General features: G+C 50.9%; 1 protein-coding gene across 2 annotated transcripts in view; it reads left to right on the forward strand.

The window, feature by feature from the left end:
- SEMA4B (sema domain, immunoglobulin domain (Ig), transmembrane domain (TM) and short cytoplasmic domain, (semaphorin) 4B) overlaps positions 1-16,593 on the forward strand; it is a 70,003-nt gene that overhangs the window by 27,661 nt on the left and 25,749 nt on the right. The window contains exon 2 of one of the 2 annotated variants that reach the window (XM_011972935.1): positions 14,685-14,959. In XM_011972935.1, the coding sequence (XP_011828325.1) occupies positions 14,821-14,959 (139 nt within the window). In that variant the 5' untranslated portion in view covers positions 14,685-14,820. Of the gene's footprint in view, positions 1-14,648; positions 14,960-16,593 lie in introns of those variants that run through there. The other variant, XM_011972936.1, reaches the window with a different exon arrangement.

The following is a 16,593-nucleotide window of genomic DNA, read 5'->3' on the forward strand; positions in this document are numbered from 1 at the left end:
TCTCCCCAGAGGGCGCCACCTGCACGCTCTGATGGGCACTGGCGCCCGCCGCCGGGGGAGCCTGTTACCATGGCAGCGCAGGAGGCTGGGCCCATGTTCCCATGGCCACCGGGGGCCTTTGAGCAGCGTTCACATCGCTCCAGTGCACCACCCCTACTCCTAAATCCGGGACCTGGCCCTGGGGGGAAGTCATTTGGAATTCGGAAAAGGCCTGGGCCCCTACGGAGTGGTAGTGGGTATGACCTCCGAGTTAGGCCCTTTGTCATGGCTTCTTTCTTGTCACTGAGCACCAAGGTGGTGGATACAAGGCTAGAAGAAGGAGGTTGGGGTTCTGGGCATGAAGCTGCTGTTGTGGCTACTCGGGAGTTACTCTGGTCTAGCAAAAAGGCGCAGGAGCCCTGGGTCACCTCGGGACGGTCATCAAACCTCTGCCCACATTTCCTCACCTGTAATATGAGTATGTTATTTGAGTTAAACAATTCTTCTAAAGGTTGAAATGCCTTAAAATTTTGTGTGGGAAGCATACAAAGTTTTAAAAAGTTTTTTTCCCACAATGCCTTAGAACTGGAAAAGATTTAGCAATCACCTTGGCCCATCCCTCCTCATTTTCATAAGGAAAACTGAACCCAGAGAGATTAAATCGCTTCCCAAGATGACAATGAGTTAGTGGGAAGGTCAGGATTTGAACTCAGGTCATGGCCATTTCTTTTGGTGATTATACTTTTTTTTTTTTTTTTGAGACATAGTCTTGCTCTATCCCCCAGGTTGGAGTGCAGTGGCGGGATCTTGGCTCACTGCAGCCTCCACCTCCCCGGCTCAAGTGATTCTCCTGCCTCAGCCTCCCAAGTAGCTGGAACTACAGGCATGCACCACCATGCCCAGCTAATTTTTGTATTTTTAAAAGAGACAGGGTTTCACCATGTTGGCTAAGCTGGTCTCCAAATCCTGAGCTCAGGTGATCCACCCACTTTGGCCTCCCAAAGTGCCTGGTTTATAGGCTTGAGCCACCACGCCTGGCCTTTTTGAAGATTATGCTTTCTGAAGCTCAGGAAAATCTGGGATATGTCTCCTTGCACCCGGGGCTCAAACTGTTGGTGACAGGCAATCTAAATATGGGGACATTGGCCAGGCATGGTGGCTCACACCTGTAATCCCAGCACTTTTGGAGGTCGAGGTGGGTGGATCACCTGAGCTCAGGAGTTTGAAACAAGCCAGGTCAACATGGTAAAACCTCGTCTCTAGTAAAAATACAAAAATTAGCCGGGTGTGGTGGCGTATGCCTGTAATTCCAGCTACTCAGGAGGCTGAGGCAGGAGAATGGCTTGAACCTGGGAGGTAGGGGTTGCAGTGAGCTGAGATTGTGCCACTGCACTCCGGTCTGGGGGACAGAGCAAGACTCTGTTTTAATAAATAAATAAAATAAGGTTGGGCGTGGTGGCTCATGCCTGTAATCCCAGCACTTTGGGAGGCCAAGGCAGGTGGATCACCTAAGGTTAGGAGTTCGAGACCAGCCTGACCAACATGGAGAAACCCCATCCCTACTGAAAATACAAAATTAGCTGGGTGTGGTGGCGCATGCCTGTAATCGCAGCTACTTGGGAGGCTGAGGCAGGAGAATCGCTTGAACCTGGGAGGCGGAGGTTGCCGTGAGCCAGCTGAGATTGCGATTGCATTCCAGCCTGGGCAACAAGAGTAAAACTCCATCTCAAAAAACAAACAAACAAAAAATAAAATTAAATTAAAAATTAAAATAAATAAGGATTGGGGACATTGGCAACAGTTGAACTAAAGATGGAAAATGGAGACTTGTGCCTTGGGGAGAGCTGAGTCTCTCTTCCTGCTTCGTGGGTCTTGTGCCTTGAGGCTCCTGCTTTAATGTAGTATCTGACTACATTGGACAGGATGGTCCAATATAAGTCCCTAGGAGCCAAGCATTCAGCCACTCTCCAAAATACCATCTCTACTGATGCCAGCAAAGCTGGTGAGCCTGGAGCTAAGCAAGAAAACTGTTTAGCTTCCCTAAAGCAGGGAAGTGGGACTCTAGTCCTGCCTCTATCAGTGTGGTGCTGTTTCCTTTGAAAGGGATAACAGAAAAGTGGGGGAAAAGATCCAGGAAGGAAAACTTGAATGGATCCTTTGGAAACGATTTGAGACAGTCAGCTAGAGCAGAAAACATTTGCTGGGTACCTGCTATTTCCATATTCTGTCCTGGGGCTGGAGATGAAAAACCTGAGTTAGGCAGGCCTTGTCCCTGCATTCAAGGAGCTTGTAGAAGAGAAGGGAAGAGAGGGATGTGATGTGTAAATGAGTAGTTCATTGCAGCATAATGAGGTCCTAATAGGAATATGAGCAGAGTGCAGAGGGAACTCACAGGAGCAACTGTGGAAATTAGTTGAAAACAGCAGGATTCTAGCCTGTGCAGCCTGGGAGCACTTCTAGAACTCTGCCAAATTGGCCCTGGCCACTACCTTTGTTGGAAACAAAGGATAAGGGAGTGAAAGTGTCTAAAGAAATGTGGGGGCCGGGTGCAGTGGACCACGCCTGTAATCCTAGCACTTTGGGAGGCCGAGGCAGGCAGATCACAAGGTCAGGAGATCGAGACCAGCCTGATCAACATGGTGAAATCTTGTCTCTACTAATTAGCCAGACATGGTGGTGCATGCCTGTAATCCCAGCTACTCAGGAGGCTGAGGCAAGAGAATCACTTGAACCTGGAAGGCGGAGGTTGCAGTGAGCTGAGATCATGCCATTGCACTCCAGCCTGGGCGACAGAATGAGACTCCATCTCAAAAAAAAAAAAGAAAAAAAGAAACGTGGGCCAGGCATGGTGGCTCATACCTGTAATCCCAGCACTTTGGGAGGCCAAGGTGGGTGGATCACTTGAGTCCAGAAGTAGTTCAAGACCAGCCTGGGCAACATGGTGAAACTTGGTCTGTACAAAAAAATACAAAAATTAGCCGAGCATGGTGGCCCACGGCTGTAGTGTCAGCTATCCGGGGCGCTAAGGTAGAAGGTGAGCCAAGGGAGGTTGAGGCTGCAGTGAGCCATCGTCCTGCTACTGCATTCCAGCTTGGGCAACAGAGTGAGACACTGTCTCAAAATAACATAACATAACATAACATAACATAACATAACATAACATAACATAACATAGGCCAGCCGAGGTGGCTCATGCCTGTAATCCTAGCATTTTGGGAGGTCAAGGCGGGTGGATCACCTGAGGTCACGGGTTCAAGACCAGCCTGGCCAACATGGTAAAACCCTGTCTCTACTAAAAATACAAAAATTAGCCAGGCGTGGTGGCATGTGCCCGTAATCCCAGCTACCCAGGAGGCTGAAGCAGGAGAATTGCTGGAACCCGGGAGGTAGAGGCTGCAGTGAGCTGAGATCACATCACTGCACTCCAGCCTGGGCAACAGAACAAGACTCCGTCTCAAAATAAATAAATAAATAAATAAAATGTAGATCAGAATGGTTACTCTCTGAAAGAACAGTTTAAAGGATCCTGATAAACTAAGCTCTGTGAAGGCGGCAGCCTTGTCAGTTTCCTTAACCTTGAGCAATGCTTAGAAGGCAGCAAGTGCACAGGAAATATGTGTTGGATGAATGAAAGAAGGAAGGGAGGGGGAAGGAAGGTAAAGGAGGAAGTGAGCAAGGGAAGGAAGAAAAGGGAAGGAAGGGAGAGGAGAGGAATGAAGGAAGGAAGCAAAGGTAGGAAGGAGGGAGGGAAGGAAAGAAGGAAGGACAGACATTGGCTTATATTATCAGAAGAGGTGGATGGCTATAACTTGAGACAAAATGTGGTTGAAATTCTGACTATAGGTTGAATATCCATATGGGTTCTGGAGTCAGCAGATCTGGGTTGTGGTCCTAGTCCTGACTTATCACTTGTGTGACCTTAGTAAGTCCTGGAACCTCTCTGTGCCCCAATTTCTCACTTCTGAAATGGGAATACAATAATAACTCATATCTCACCCTGTTGTGAGAATTAACTAACTGATTGAATGTAAAGTTTGGCACAGTCCTCACTTATAGTAGGTGCTCAATTAATATTAATTAGCTATATAAATGACAATTTTGATGTAGGTGGAAAGAATTTGCCAAATATTTCATGTCAAGGTTATATAACTATTGCAAACTGAGGTATAATTTTTTTTTTTTTCTGACAAAGGCTAATTTTGAAAGTTCCCAGTGTCTGCAGACTAACACACCTTAGAGAAATGGTTCTTCACTTTTTTCGGGGGGGAGTGGGGGCTGGTAGCAAAGAGCTTTTGAAATTAAATGAAAGCTCTGATTCCCTCTCTCCTGAAATGGCATGTCATTCTTGGGGTTCAGAGCTCCCTGAAGCCCACCCTTGTGGTGAAGGGGCTCCCTGCTCTGCTGCACTGCTCACAGGCTGTAGTGCAAGAACTCAGGCAGCATTCATAGAAGAGGTGGCTGGGAGGAGCAAGCAGGGTCAGCTGTCTTTCAAGGGGTTTGTGGAAACCAAAAGATGAGATGGCTAGAGATAAGCCCTTGTGGCCCCATGGGTGGGTCCCCTTAGAGCCTACTCTCCTGCTAGGGCCAAGCTGGGCTCACTCAGAATCTTGTGGGCTCCAGAGTCCCTGGTGTGATGCCCACCAGCCAGACCCTCATTCACAGTGCATAAATGGTGCTGCAGGGTGGCTGCCGTGTGAGATTCCTGTCCAGACACGGATCTTCGGTGCCACCCTCACATCAGCTTTCTGTGCATGTTGTCTCCTAATACCACTGCTTTAGGGTGGCAAGTGGGCACACTGCCACAGGTAGTGCATTCCTCAGAACCTCCACCCTGGCAAAGCAGGGTGAGAGTACAGCCTGCAGAGCCTTAGGAAATCCGTGGCAACCCGTCTGTGCATCTCCACCACCCTCCTAGGCATACTTGTTCCTGCCCACTCTCTGGGATCAGCGTCAGAACCAAGAGCAAGACTCTGTCTGGGAGTAACAGTGGCAGCCACCAGGTGACCTGAGGTGATGGGGAAACTCCAGGGTCAGAGAGCTCCTCCCTGGGGAGGAAGAGGCAGAGGGGAGAGCCTTGGGCCTTTGGGAAGGAAGGTTGGTTTCCTGAGGTGGAGGGAGGGCCCTGTCCTGTTCTTCTTTCCCCTCACAGGGTAATAGCCAGGGGTCTGGGGCTCAGACTGGGATTTTAGAGGGAATAACTCCATAGCAAATGGGGAGGTAGATTCCTGACTTCATGGGATCTTTGGAACCAGGACATGTATATATATGTGTGTGTGTGTGTGTGTGTGTGTTGCTCTGTGTGTGTGTGTGTCAGTGTCTTGCTCTGTCTCCGAAGCTGGAGGTGTCATCATGACTCATTGCAGCCTCTACCTCTCAGGCTCAAGTGATCCTTACACCTCAGCCTTCCACGTAGCTGGTACCACAGGAGCACACCACCAGACCTGGCTAATTTTTAATTTATTTTTTGTAGAGACCGGGTCTTCCTATGTTGCCAGTCTAGTCTCCCCTGGACAGGCGAGTGGGTGCAAAGGCAGAGGCAGACAGCAGCTCCTGAACTCGTATCGGGGAGCAGAGGAGTGACAGTGGCAACTTCATGTTCTACCCTGTCAGGGCAGGGACAGGTTGAGCCCTGCTGATTGCCCCACAGCCCTGTGGGGAGGGGGGATCTCCTCCCAGGGAGTGGCCAGCTCAAGCCCCAACAGGCCCCAGTGGGGGTGGTGCTGGGTGTTGGGCTCCTCACCACAGCGGGCGCACCTGGGACTTGGGTTGGGCAGGCCGGTTCTTTCTGCCCATGAGAGTTGCAGCCTCAGCACCAGCTTTTCAGGAGGTGGCTGAACTTGAGGGAGTACCCAGAAGGGGGTCCTCAGAGATGGGCACCTAAGATATTTCAGAGTTGTTGACACCATGGGGCAACTTTCAGATGGGGAAGTGAACCAATAACATAGCAGGCATGGCCTTGTTCATTGAGCATTCACTACATGCCAGTGCTGCCCGTGGCTTTATATGTACTCTCTCCAGCCACCCATGAAGTGCTGCTCATAGCACTCCGTCTTAGATGAAGAAGCTGAGGTTCAGAGTGATTGTGTGGCTTGCTAAAAGTCCACAAAATACGGAAGGTGCTGAATTCTTCTGACAAAAGAACCTGTATGCTTAACCACTAGATTCTACCACTTCCAGGAGCAAGAAAAACAAGAGGCCAGTAGCGGGGAAAATGGTTTGGGGAACGGAGATGAAGCCATTTATTTACATTTGTTGCCAGACCCTGGGTAAAAGCTGCCATTGAGTTTTGAAGGCAGTATAAGTGCTGACCCGGGGTGGATGCCCTCTGCTGCAGAAGGCGCTGGCCCAAGGAAGCTCCCAGCCCTGAGGACTTGGCAGCCATTGGCTGATTTGAAAGTATACACAGGGTGTGCCAGCTGGTGTCGCTTCCTCTTCAACATGTATTGATGCTGCAGCTGAGCTGTTGCCCAGCCCCTGGGGAGAAGACACCAGCAGTGTGCCCAGCCAGGGCAGGGTGGAGAGCTGCAGCTGCAAGTTGGCATAAGAGGAAGGCTCAGGGCTACAAGGGGATGGTGGTGGGGGGCCAAGGCCTGGAGAGCTGGGCTGCAGCCTGTGTATGTCTGCGAGGCCTTGCTGGGCAGCCTGCCAAGCTCCTCCCCATTCCCAGCCTGCACCCGAGAATGGGGAGGAGCTTGAGTGCTACCCCAGGAGGGGGCGGGTAGGACCTTTGGGTTCAAGCTCCACTGGGCTTGGCAGGAGGCCCCTCCCCCACAGTCAGCAAACAAAGTAATGACTCCCAGAGTAGAAATGTGGAAGCCAGAGATCTAGGTTCCCCTGGGTGGGAATTAGAGCAGGCAGACCTGGCCAGGAGCCACCTGGCAGGGGCCATCCGTGTCCAAGGACATGGCCTGCATGCAGCTAGGCAGAGGCTGTACCCATGGATGATTAATGGGTATTGATCACTGGGGAGGCCAAATGTAGCCTGGACACTGCTGGCACTTGCCCTCCGTCTGTTCCCTTTGTACTGGGCAGGGTAGAGAAGCAGCAAGGATATGTGTTCATTTGCTTTATACTGTTAGCCATGCTTCCCTTTATTTTCTTTCCCTTGTAGCTTTTTTTTTTTTTTTTTGAGACAGAGTCTTGCTCTCGTCACCGAGGCTGGAGTGCAGTGGCACGATCTCAGCTCACTGCAGCCTCCGCCTCCTGGGTTCAAGCAATTCTCCCGCCTCAGTCTCCCGAGTAGCAGGGATTACAGCCTCATGCCACCACGCCCGGCTAATTTTTGTATTTTTAGTAGAGATGGGGTTTTGCCATGTTGGCCAGGCTGGTCTCGAATGCCTGACCTTGTGATCCTCCCGCCTCGGCCTCCCATAGTGCTGAGATTACAGGTGTGAGCCACCACGCCTGGCCTCGTTTGGGCCTCTTTATAATGGATTCCTATGCACAGTTTATCTCTCATTCTTGTGCTTCTGTCCTTATGTGTGTATGTCTGTGTGTACGAGAGAGAGAAAAAGGAGGAAGGTCCATGGGGAGGAGGTGCCAGAGCGTGTATGAAGAAGGGGCTAGCCTTGATGATGACTTCATATTGCTGGCCGGGGCACGGAGGAAGCAGTGCTTTTCTCTTCGTCTCTTATTTTGGTACTCCCTTTCCAAGCTGCCTCCTGAGCTCTTTATAAATGCTGGCATTCTGGCCGAGAAAGACTCGCCAACATCCAAGAGTGGCAAAGGGGAACAGGAGACACATCGTTGGCTTGGGAACCGCTCCCGCTCGCAGGAAGTCAGCTCACAGGAGATTTTTCTCTGTCAGTGTCCTCCTGTGGTTTCTAGTCTGGGGAGAACACATCAGCACACTAACGGAAGAAAGGGGAGCCCGCGAAGACCAAGGCTGCCGCACTGAGGGCGCGGATTTGAGGGCTCTTCTCCAGGCTGACAGTTGGGATCCTCATTTTGTCAGCCCTGTGGAGTTCCCACTAGAGTGCCATGCAAGGCAGCGGGGGTTTGGAAGACGGAAGTCCTGTCACTGCCTTCAAAGGGCTTGCTGCCCAGTTGACATAAGACATACTGGAAGCATTTGAGCAGGATATAATTATCCGCTTAGTGAGGCCGCATCAGCCCCTGTCTCCTCTCCTCTGAGATGAGCACAGCAGTCACACAACTTATGTGTTGCCAAGACACCAGGGCAAAGCAGCCCTGCTGCCATTTTAGGATCTGCTTGATATGGAGATTCAGGCACTCAACAAATAGTGATTGAGCATGTGGCCACATATCAGGTGCTGTTCTAGGTAAGTGCAATAGACAGAAGGTAGAAGAAGGAAATGTTGTAGCTAGCACCTTGACTTTGACAAGATTTCTTGCAATTTTGTTCATAATATTCTCTTTTCTTTGGGGGGTGTTGAGGGGGGATGGAGTTTCCCTCTTGTGCCCAGGCTGGAGTGCAGTGGCAGGATCTTGGCTCACTACAACCTCTGCCTCCCAGGTTCAAGCGATTCTCCTGCCTCAGCCTCCCAAGTAGCTGCGATTACAGGTGCTCACCACCACGCCCGGCTAATGTTTGTATTTTTAGTAGAGACAGGGTTTCACCATGTTGGCCAGGCTGGTCTCGATCTCCTGACCTCAGGTGATCTGCCCATCTTAGCCTCCTAAAGTGCTGGGATTACAGGCATGAGCCACTGCTTTCGGACCATAATAGTCTTATGGATAATATGGAGAAATGTGGACTGAACAGTGCAGTTAGGAGGACACATAGCTAGTTGTTCGGCCTATAAAAGATATTGATCAGGCCAGGTGTGGTGGCTCACACCTGTAATCCTAGTACTTTGGGAGGCCAAGGCAGGTGGATCACCTGAGGTCAAAAGTTCTAGACCAGCTGTGACCAACATGGTGAAACCTCGTCTCTACTAAAAATACAAAATTAGCTGGGTGTGGTGGTGCATGCCTGTAATCCCAGCTACTTGGGAGGCTGAGGCAGGAGAATCGCTTGAACCCATGAGGCAGAGGTTGCAGTGAACTGATATCATGCCATTGCACTCCAGCCTGGGCAACAAGAGAGAAACACCATCTCAAAAAAAAAAAAAAAAAGATACTGATCTGTTTTAACCTTGATGGAGGTCTCTAGTGGTGTGCCATTGGACTCTGTTTGTGACTCTGTCTCACCCATTTATTTATTTGTTTACTTATTTTCAGCCTCCCAAAGTGCTGGGATTATAGGCGTGAGCCACTGTGCCTGGCTGTCACCCATTTTTTTTTTTAATCACTCAAATGTTTAAATGGAAAGATTAATACAAAAACACCTAATAACTCTTCACCTATATTGACCAGTTTTTGCCAGTCACATTCATGTTCTTTCTTTCTAGTACACGCACATACATATATATGCACATTTGTTTTTGCTGAATCATTTGAAAGTAAATTGTAGACATCATGACATTTCACCTGTAAAGCTTCAGCAGGTGTTTCTGAAAGACCAGGACTTAATCACATCTGAGAAATACCATTATCATACCTAAAAAGATGAAGAATGCTGTAATATCATCTAATACACAGCCCATATTAAAATTTCCCCAATTGCTCCATGGCTTTTTTTTTTTTTTTTCTTTTTCAACATTCAATCAAGGTTCACACATTGCTATTGATTTTGTTTATTTTTTTAGACAGGGTCTCATTCTGTCCCTTAGGCTGGAGTGCAGCAGCACCATCATGGCTCCCTGCAGCTTTGACCTCCTGGGCTTAGGTGTTCTCCCACCTCAACCTTTCGAGTAGCTGGGACAACAGGTGCACACCACCATGCCTGAGTAATTTTGTATTTTTTGTAGAGACCAGTTTCACCATGTTGCCCAGGATGGTCTTGAACTTCTGGGCTCAAGTGATCCACCTGCCTTGGTCTCCCGAAGTGCTGGGATTACAGGTGTCAGCCACCTCGCCTCGCTGCATTTGATTATTATGTCTTTTTAGTCCTTTAACCTAAAACAGCCCCACCCCTGTCTGTTTTGCCTCTCACTAGATTGCCCTTTCTGAAGAGTCCAGGCTAGTTGTCTCGTAGAATACTACTCATGCTGGATGTGTCTGATTGTGTCTTCATTATTAGATCTGGGTTATAACACACCTTTGACAAGAATGCTGCAAAAATTGATGATGTTTTGTACTTGTTTTTTTTTTTTTCTTTTTTTTCTTTTTATGAGATAGGGTCTCACTTTGTCACCCAGGCTGGAGAGCAGTGGCGTGATCTCAGCTCACGGCAGCCTTGACCTCCCAGGTTCAAGCAGTCCTCCTGCCTCACCCTCTGAAGTAGCTGGGACTACAGGCATGCGCCACCATACCTGGCTAATTTTTGTAGAGACAGAGTTTTGCTGTATTGCCCAGGTTGGTCCCGAACCCCTGAGCTCAGGCAATCTGCCCGCCTCGGCATCCCAAAGTGCTAGGATTCCAGGCGTGAGCTGCTGGACCCAGCCTGTTTTGTACTTCTTATTGCATCATATCAGAAGGTAAATTACGTCAAACAGTCCCATTACTGTGCTGCTACTTTTGTCTGCTTGGTTAAGATTGTGGCCACGAGATCTCTCCCTTAGAGATAAATGTTCCCTTTGGTAATTAGTAAGTCATCTGTGGGACACTTTGTTAACATATAGTTTCCTAACAATCTTCCACCCAGTGATTTCCCATCCACTGATGATTCTTACTTGAATCTAGATTTTCTAATTCCATCACCATTTCTTCTACATTTTTAAAAAAATTTTTTGAGACAGTCTCGCTGTCAGTCAGGCTGAAGTGCAGTAGCATGATCTCGGCTCACTGCAACCTCCGCCTCTCGAGTTCAAGAGATTCTCCTGCCTCAGCCTCTTGAGTAGCTGGAACTACAGGCGCCCACCATCACGCCTGGCTAATTTTTTTGTATTTTTAATAGAGACGGGGTTTCACCGTGTTAGCCAGAATGGTCTCGATCTCCTGACCTCGTGATCCGCCCGCCTCCGCCTCCCAAAGTGCTGGGATTACAGGTGTTAGCCACCACTCCCAGCCCTGCTCACCCAATATTTTTATCAATAGCTTGAATAAAGGCATAAGGAATGGTTATCATGTTTACAGATTACTCCAAACTGGGAGGGGAAGCCAATGTATGATAATACAATCAGTTTTCAACATGACTTCAGTGGGATGACATCTGAGCCAGAACCTATTATTTATTTATTTTTTGAGAGAGAGTCTTGCTCTGTTGCCCAGGCTGGAGTGCAGTGGCGCGATCTCGGCTCACTGCAAGCTCCGCCTCCCAGGTTCATGCCATTCTCCTGCCTCAGCCTCCTGAGTAGCTGGGACTATAGGCACCCGCCACTGCGCCCGGCTAATTTTTTTTTTGTATTTTTAGTAGAGACGGGGTTTCACCATGGTCTCGATCTCCTGACCTAGTGATCCACCTGCCTTGGCTCCCAGAGTGCTGGGATTACAGACGTGAGCCACCGCGCCCGGCTGGTAAAACTCTTTATTGGACCAAAGTTGATATAAAAAAATAGTTCTGGTTGTCAGCTGCCATGAGTCAGCAGTATTTTGTGACACTAGTTGCATTCATTCATTCATTCAGCCAATACTTATTGAAGTCCTACTTACCATGTGCCAAGCACTATTCTAGAGGCTTCAGATAACATTACTTAACAAACCAAATAAGCAAAAATCTCTGCCCTCCCAGTCAGCATTCTGGGGGAGATGGGATGTCAGACAATAAAGAAAAACCATAATATATCGTATGTTATTCAGTGATGAGTGCGCTGAAAAAATATCTCAAGGTATTTTTAAGGAGATAAGGGGCATATTAGGAGGAAGTTCAGATTCTTCAAGGTGATAAATGAGCAAAAGGAAGCAAGGGACTCAGTCCTGTGGTTATCTAGGGGGAGAGTGTGCCAGGTGAGGGAGCAGCCAGATCAAAGGCCCTGCTGTGTTCAGGCTACCATACATGTACCTGGTGTGGATGAATGAGGGGAAAAGTAGTAGAGGATGCAGTGGTACTGGTGGTGAGGATGACATGGAGGGCTTTGCAGACCATTGCAAGTAAAGTCATTCTAAATGAGATGGGGAAACTCTTGGAGGGTTTTGAGCAGAGGAAAGCCCTGACCTGGCTTGTTTTGTTTTGTTTTATTTGAGATGGAGTCTCGCTCTGTAGCCCAGGCTGGAGTGCAGTGGCACAGTCTCGGCTCACTGCAACCTCCGCCTCCCAGGTCCCAGTTCAAGCAATTCTCCTGCCTCAGCCTCCCGAGTAGCTGGGATTACAGGCACACACCACCATGCCCAGCTAATTTTTGTGTTCTTAGTAGAGATGGGGTTTCACCATGTTGGCCAGGATGGTCTTGAACTCCTGACCTCAAGTGATCTGCCCGCCTCGGCCTGCCAAAGTGCTGGGATTACAGGCATGAGCCACCATGCCTGGCCTGGTTTGTGTTTTAAAGACTCACTCCAGCTGCTGTGTTAAGAATAGATTGTAGGGGAACCAAGGAGGAAACGGGGAGAACAGTTAGGAGGCCCTTCCAGTAACCCCAAGAAAGAGGGTGGTGCCTGGGCCCTAAGGAGCGGGGAAGTGGTCAGATTATAGATTTGCTAATGGATTGGATGTGAGGAGTGAGAGAATGAGAGGAGCTGAGGGTTTTGGCCTGAGCAACTTAAAGGTGGAATTGCCATTAAATGAGATGGGGAAGGCTGTAGGTGGAGCACATGAGAAGGGGGAGAGATCAGGAGCTTAGTTTGGGACATGTTGGGGTGAGATGTTTTTTAGACAGCCAAGTAGAAATCTTGAGGCCGGGTCAGGTGTGGTGGCTCACGCCTGAAATCCCAGCATTTTGGGAGGCCAAGGCAGGCGGATCCCGAGGTCAGGAGTTCAAGACCAGCCTGGCCAACATTGTGAAACCCTGTCTCTACTGAAAATACAAAAAATTAGCTGGGCGTGGTGGCATAAACCGGTAATCGCAGCTACTTAGGAGGCTGAGACAGGAGAATCGCTTGAACCCAGGAGGCAGAGGTTGCAGTGAGTGGAGACTGCACCCTTGCACTCCAGCCTGGGCGACAGAGCAAGACTCTGTCTCAAAAAAAAAAAAAAAAAAAAAGTTGAGGCCATTTGGCTGAGCAGGGCTGGACTAGGCTGCAGATAGGAGTTTGGGTATCACTGTTTGTAGGTGGATTGACCCCATTTAGAGTAAAGCATCCAAACCTGGGCAAATAGTAGCACTGTGGGTGCTTGCTGCTGTCCACATCCCATGTGGAATTATGTGTCCAGTGCTGGGAGCCCCTTTAAAAGGGATGCTGCTAGCCTGCACCATGTCCACAGAAGGGTGATGGAGGTACAGAAATCATGGAGCATGAGGAAGCTTAGCTATAAGAAAGGAGACCTGGGACCATGTGGGTGCTGTGCCCACCCTCTTGACAGCATTCCTGTTGTGGGAGCAGATGTGGCAGACCCTGGAAGTGGGGAGGAGAGGAAAAGAGGTGCTCTGAGGAGGCTGATTTTGGCTGGGGGTGAAGAGGAGCTTTCCTGCAATTGCAGGAAATTTATGGAGATTTATGGAGAGATGGTCTCTACTGCCATGGAAGTAACTAGCAGAGGCTTTCACTCTTTTGGACTCTAACTACGGGAGGAACTACTACATTTTTCTGTAATCCTGTGCACACTTAGGAAAAGTTGAAGTAGCTTTCCCAAAATTACTTATCCTTTGAGATTATTGCTTAGATAGTTTCTATGTTTTGTTTGTTTCTTAATGCTGTTGGGATCCACTAAATTGATTTCAGAATCTGCGAATGGTCCAGGCTGCAGTTGGAAACCCCTGGTCTCAGCAGAGCTGAGCTCCACCCGTGATGTTAGAAGCCAGGAGAACTAGGGGTGGGTGCCTCTGGGCTTCCACTCCAGTCTTAGGGGTTCCCTTCCCCTGCCGGGCCACGTGCAGGTTGTGAAGGTCTTACCTCCTTAGCAGTACATTAAATCCTATTATCCCACTTAAGCTAATCTTGCCCTTCCCCCACCCGAGGGCTTCGCGTGGACAGAATAGTAAGTGTACAAGCCCGCAGGGTGCCTGACCAAGTGCTGAGCTTGTAGTGAATGCCCAGCCATGACTTGCAGTGGACTGACCTGTGCAAAAATTGGACTCTCAAGCTGCTAGCCCCGGTGTCAGCACGAGCTCGGCCGAGTTCATTTGGTCGCAGGAACAAGGGGGCCAGGAGCAAGAGGGGAGGGGGCGCCTAAAGGGGGGAGACCAAGGTCTAATCACCAGCCGCCCCCCAACTCCCTAGGCGCATAGTGGGGACGCAGCGTGTCCCCAGACCAACGCCACTAGCAGAGGGTCCCAGAGGAGCCGGAAGGGGCCGGGGCCTGGGCGGCGGTGGGAGGGTCTGAGCAGTGGGGGCGGGGAGCTGGGGGTCGGCTTTTGTCAGCGTCTCAGCACTCGGGCGGCCGCCGGGGCTACTCATCACTGGCTTGACCCCCTGCGGCCGCGCCCCGAGCTGCTGCGTCCCCTCGAGCGGCCAGCGCCGGTGAAGGTGGAAAGGGGAAGGGGGAAGGGGCGGGCCGGCCGGGCTCACCGCCGACTTCCTCCTTCGGCCCCGCCCTCCGCCGATTGCGGGCGAGCACTGCCCAAGCCGAGGCTCCCTGGCCGGCGCTGGCGGGAGTACTGCGGTGCCCTGCGGAGGGGCTGCGTTCGCCAGGGCCCACGTGACACTGTTTCTCACCTCCCGCCCCCCAGGTCTGAAGGCGGGAGCCCCCGGGGCGACTCGGGGGCGGACCGCGGGGCGGAGCTGTCGCCCGGGAGTCCGGCCGAGCCACCTGAACCCGAGCCGCGGGACACCGTCGCTCCTGCTCTCCGAGTGCTGCGCGCCGCGATGGGCCCGAGGAGCTGGCTCTCCGCCCCATGGGGCGCGCTGCCGCCTCGGCCACCGCTGCTGCTCCTGCTGCTGCTGCTTCTGCTGCAGCCGCCACCTCCGACCTGGGCGCTCCGCCCCCGGATCAGCCTGCCGCTGGGTGAGTGCCGGGGACCTGGGGGCGCGGGCCGGGGGAAGGAGGGCTGCCGGGGACGTGCCTCGTGCGGAGGTGACTGTGACAAAGGACCAAGGAGGGGACCTGTCGGAGGCACGGGGTCCATTAGGACACCTTCTTTTTTCAAAGCGCTGCGCTCAGGGAGGGAGAGGAGAGGGAAGCTGTGGGGCTGCGGGCCCCTTTCTTCAGTTTTCTTTCTGAGCAGGGGTGGGGTCTAGCCCGCTCTGTCGTCCCGGCTAGTTCCCTTAGGAGGATGCACTTTCGGCGGGGTCCGCCTGCCCATCTACTTGTCTTTGATGCTGACCAGAGCCGACCGCGGTGCCGCCCCCGATGGCGGCTCGGGGTAGAGGGAGGCCAGTGCTTGCAGTCCTATAAACACTGGGGTTCTGGTATTCCCAGCAAGTCGCAGCAGGGCCGGGAGCTGTGGTGGGGCGGGCGGGCGGGCGGGCGCCCGATCCTCCTCCCTCTCCGCCCCTCCATCCCTGGCTTGCCAGTGCAGCCCCAAGCCCCAGCATGGAGAGACCTCCAGGCCCTGGGAGCGACCAGACTGCGGATAGGGGCAGCTCTGGGCGCTGACATTCCCAAGTCCTGGGCGCGACCCCTCCTCAGAGTGACCTGCGAGTAGCATCCTGGTTGTCTGGGTTCCTTTCCTGGTGCTCACATCTGCTTCTGTGGCCACCTCCTGTTTCAGCTCTGTGCCCTTCCCTCTCCTTTTCCCTTCCATCCGTTTGCTTCTCCAACTCTTCTTGGGGCACTTGGGCTTTGGATTCAGAGGGTCCTGGATCCCAAGCCCATTTCTTCCACTGGGCAAGTAAGTGCCTTCTGCTCCCAGTACCCCACTTTCCTCATCTGCAAAATAGGCAGAGTCATAGGTGCCTTGCAAGGTGTGTTACTCGGATATGAAGTTTATAAGTTCCCAACAGATGTTGTATCCGCAAGCCCTTTAACTTGTTGGTTGTCATATTGTCTGAATTGGAATAAAGCATGTATAAATTAGAGGTTACAGACTGAAACTGTCCCAGACTTCCATCTCCTCACAGCATCCCCACCCCTGAAAGCATCCTATTTACAAAAAGAAATAGTAGAATCAGCACTTAAATTAAGGCAGGGCCCTAGTGGCTTCAAGTAACCTTATCTGAACCCCTGTCTGAAATATTGCAGATGACCTGCGTTCAAATGCTACCTCAGCCACTTAGTAACCGTGTGACCTTGAGCAGGCTACTTAAAGTTTCTGAGTCTTGATTTCTTCATCTGTAAAACAGGTATAATAATAGAACCTACCTCAAGGTAGTGAGGATTAAATCAGCTCGTGTTTGAAAAGTCGTTGGGACAGGGCCTGGTACAGGAACCGCTGAATGAGTGTTATTCAGCTCAGAGTTTATTCCTGTACGTCCCGCCCAGATCTGGGGTGATTCTGCCTGGGGTTAGGACAGGGTTGGGGTGTTAGTTTGACTGTAGCCCCTTGGGTGCTTCAGCTTGTGAAGTCAGGATAAACAGGTGTAACCAGCCCCAGGCCTGCTGCGTTGCTACTTCTGTTATGGCCACAACTCCCTTTGCCCTCAGACCCTCTCATTTTTGGGAGAAGGCAAGGTGAGATGGGGGCAGATGCTCCAATGGAC

The sequence above is a fragment of the Mandrillus leucophaeus genome, unplaced genomic scaffold (assembly GCF_000951045.1).
Source record: "Mandrillus leucophaeus isolate KB7577 unplaced genomic scaffold, Mleu.le_1.0 Scaffold1320, whole genome shotgun sequence".
NCBI lineage: Eukaryota > Metazoa > Chordata > Mammalia > Primates > Cercopithecidae > Mandrillus > Mandrillus leucophaeus.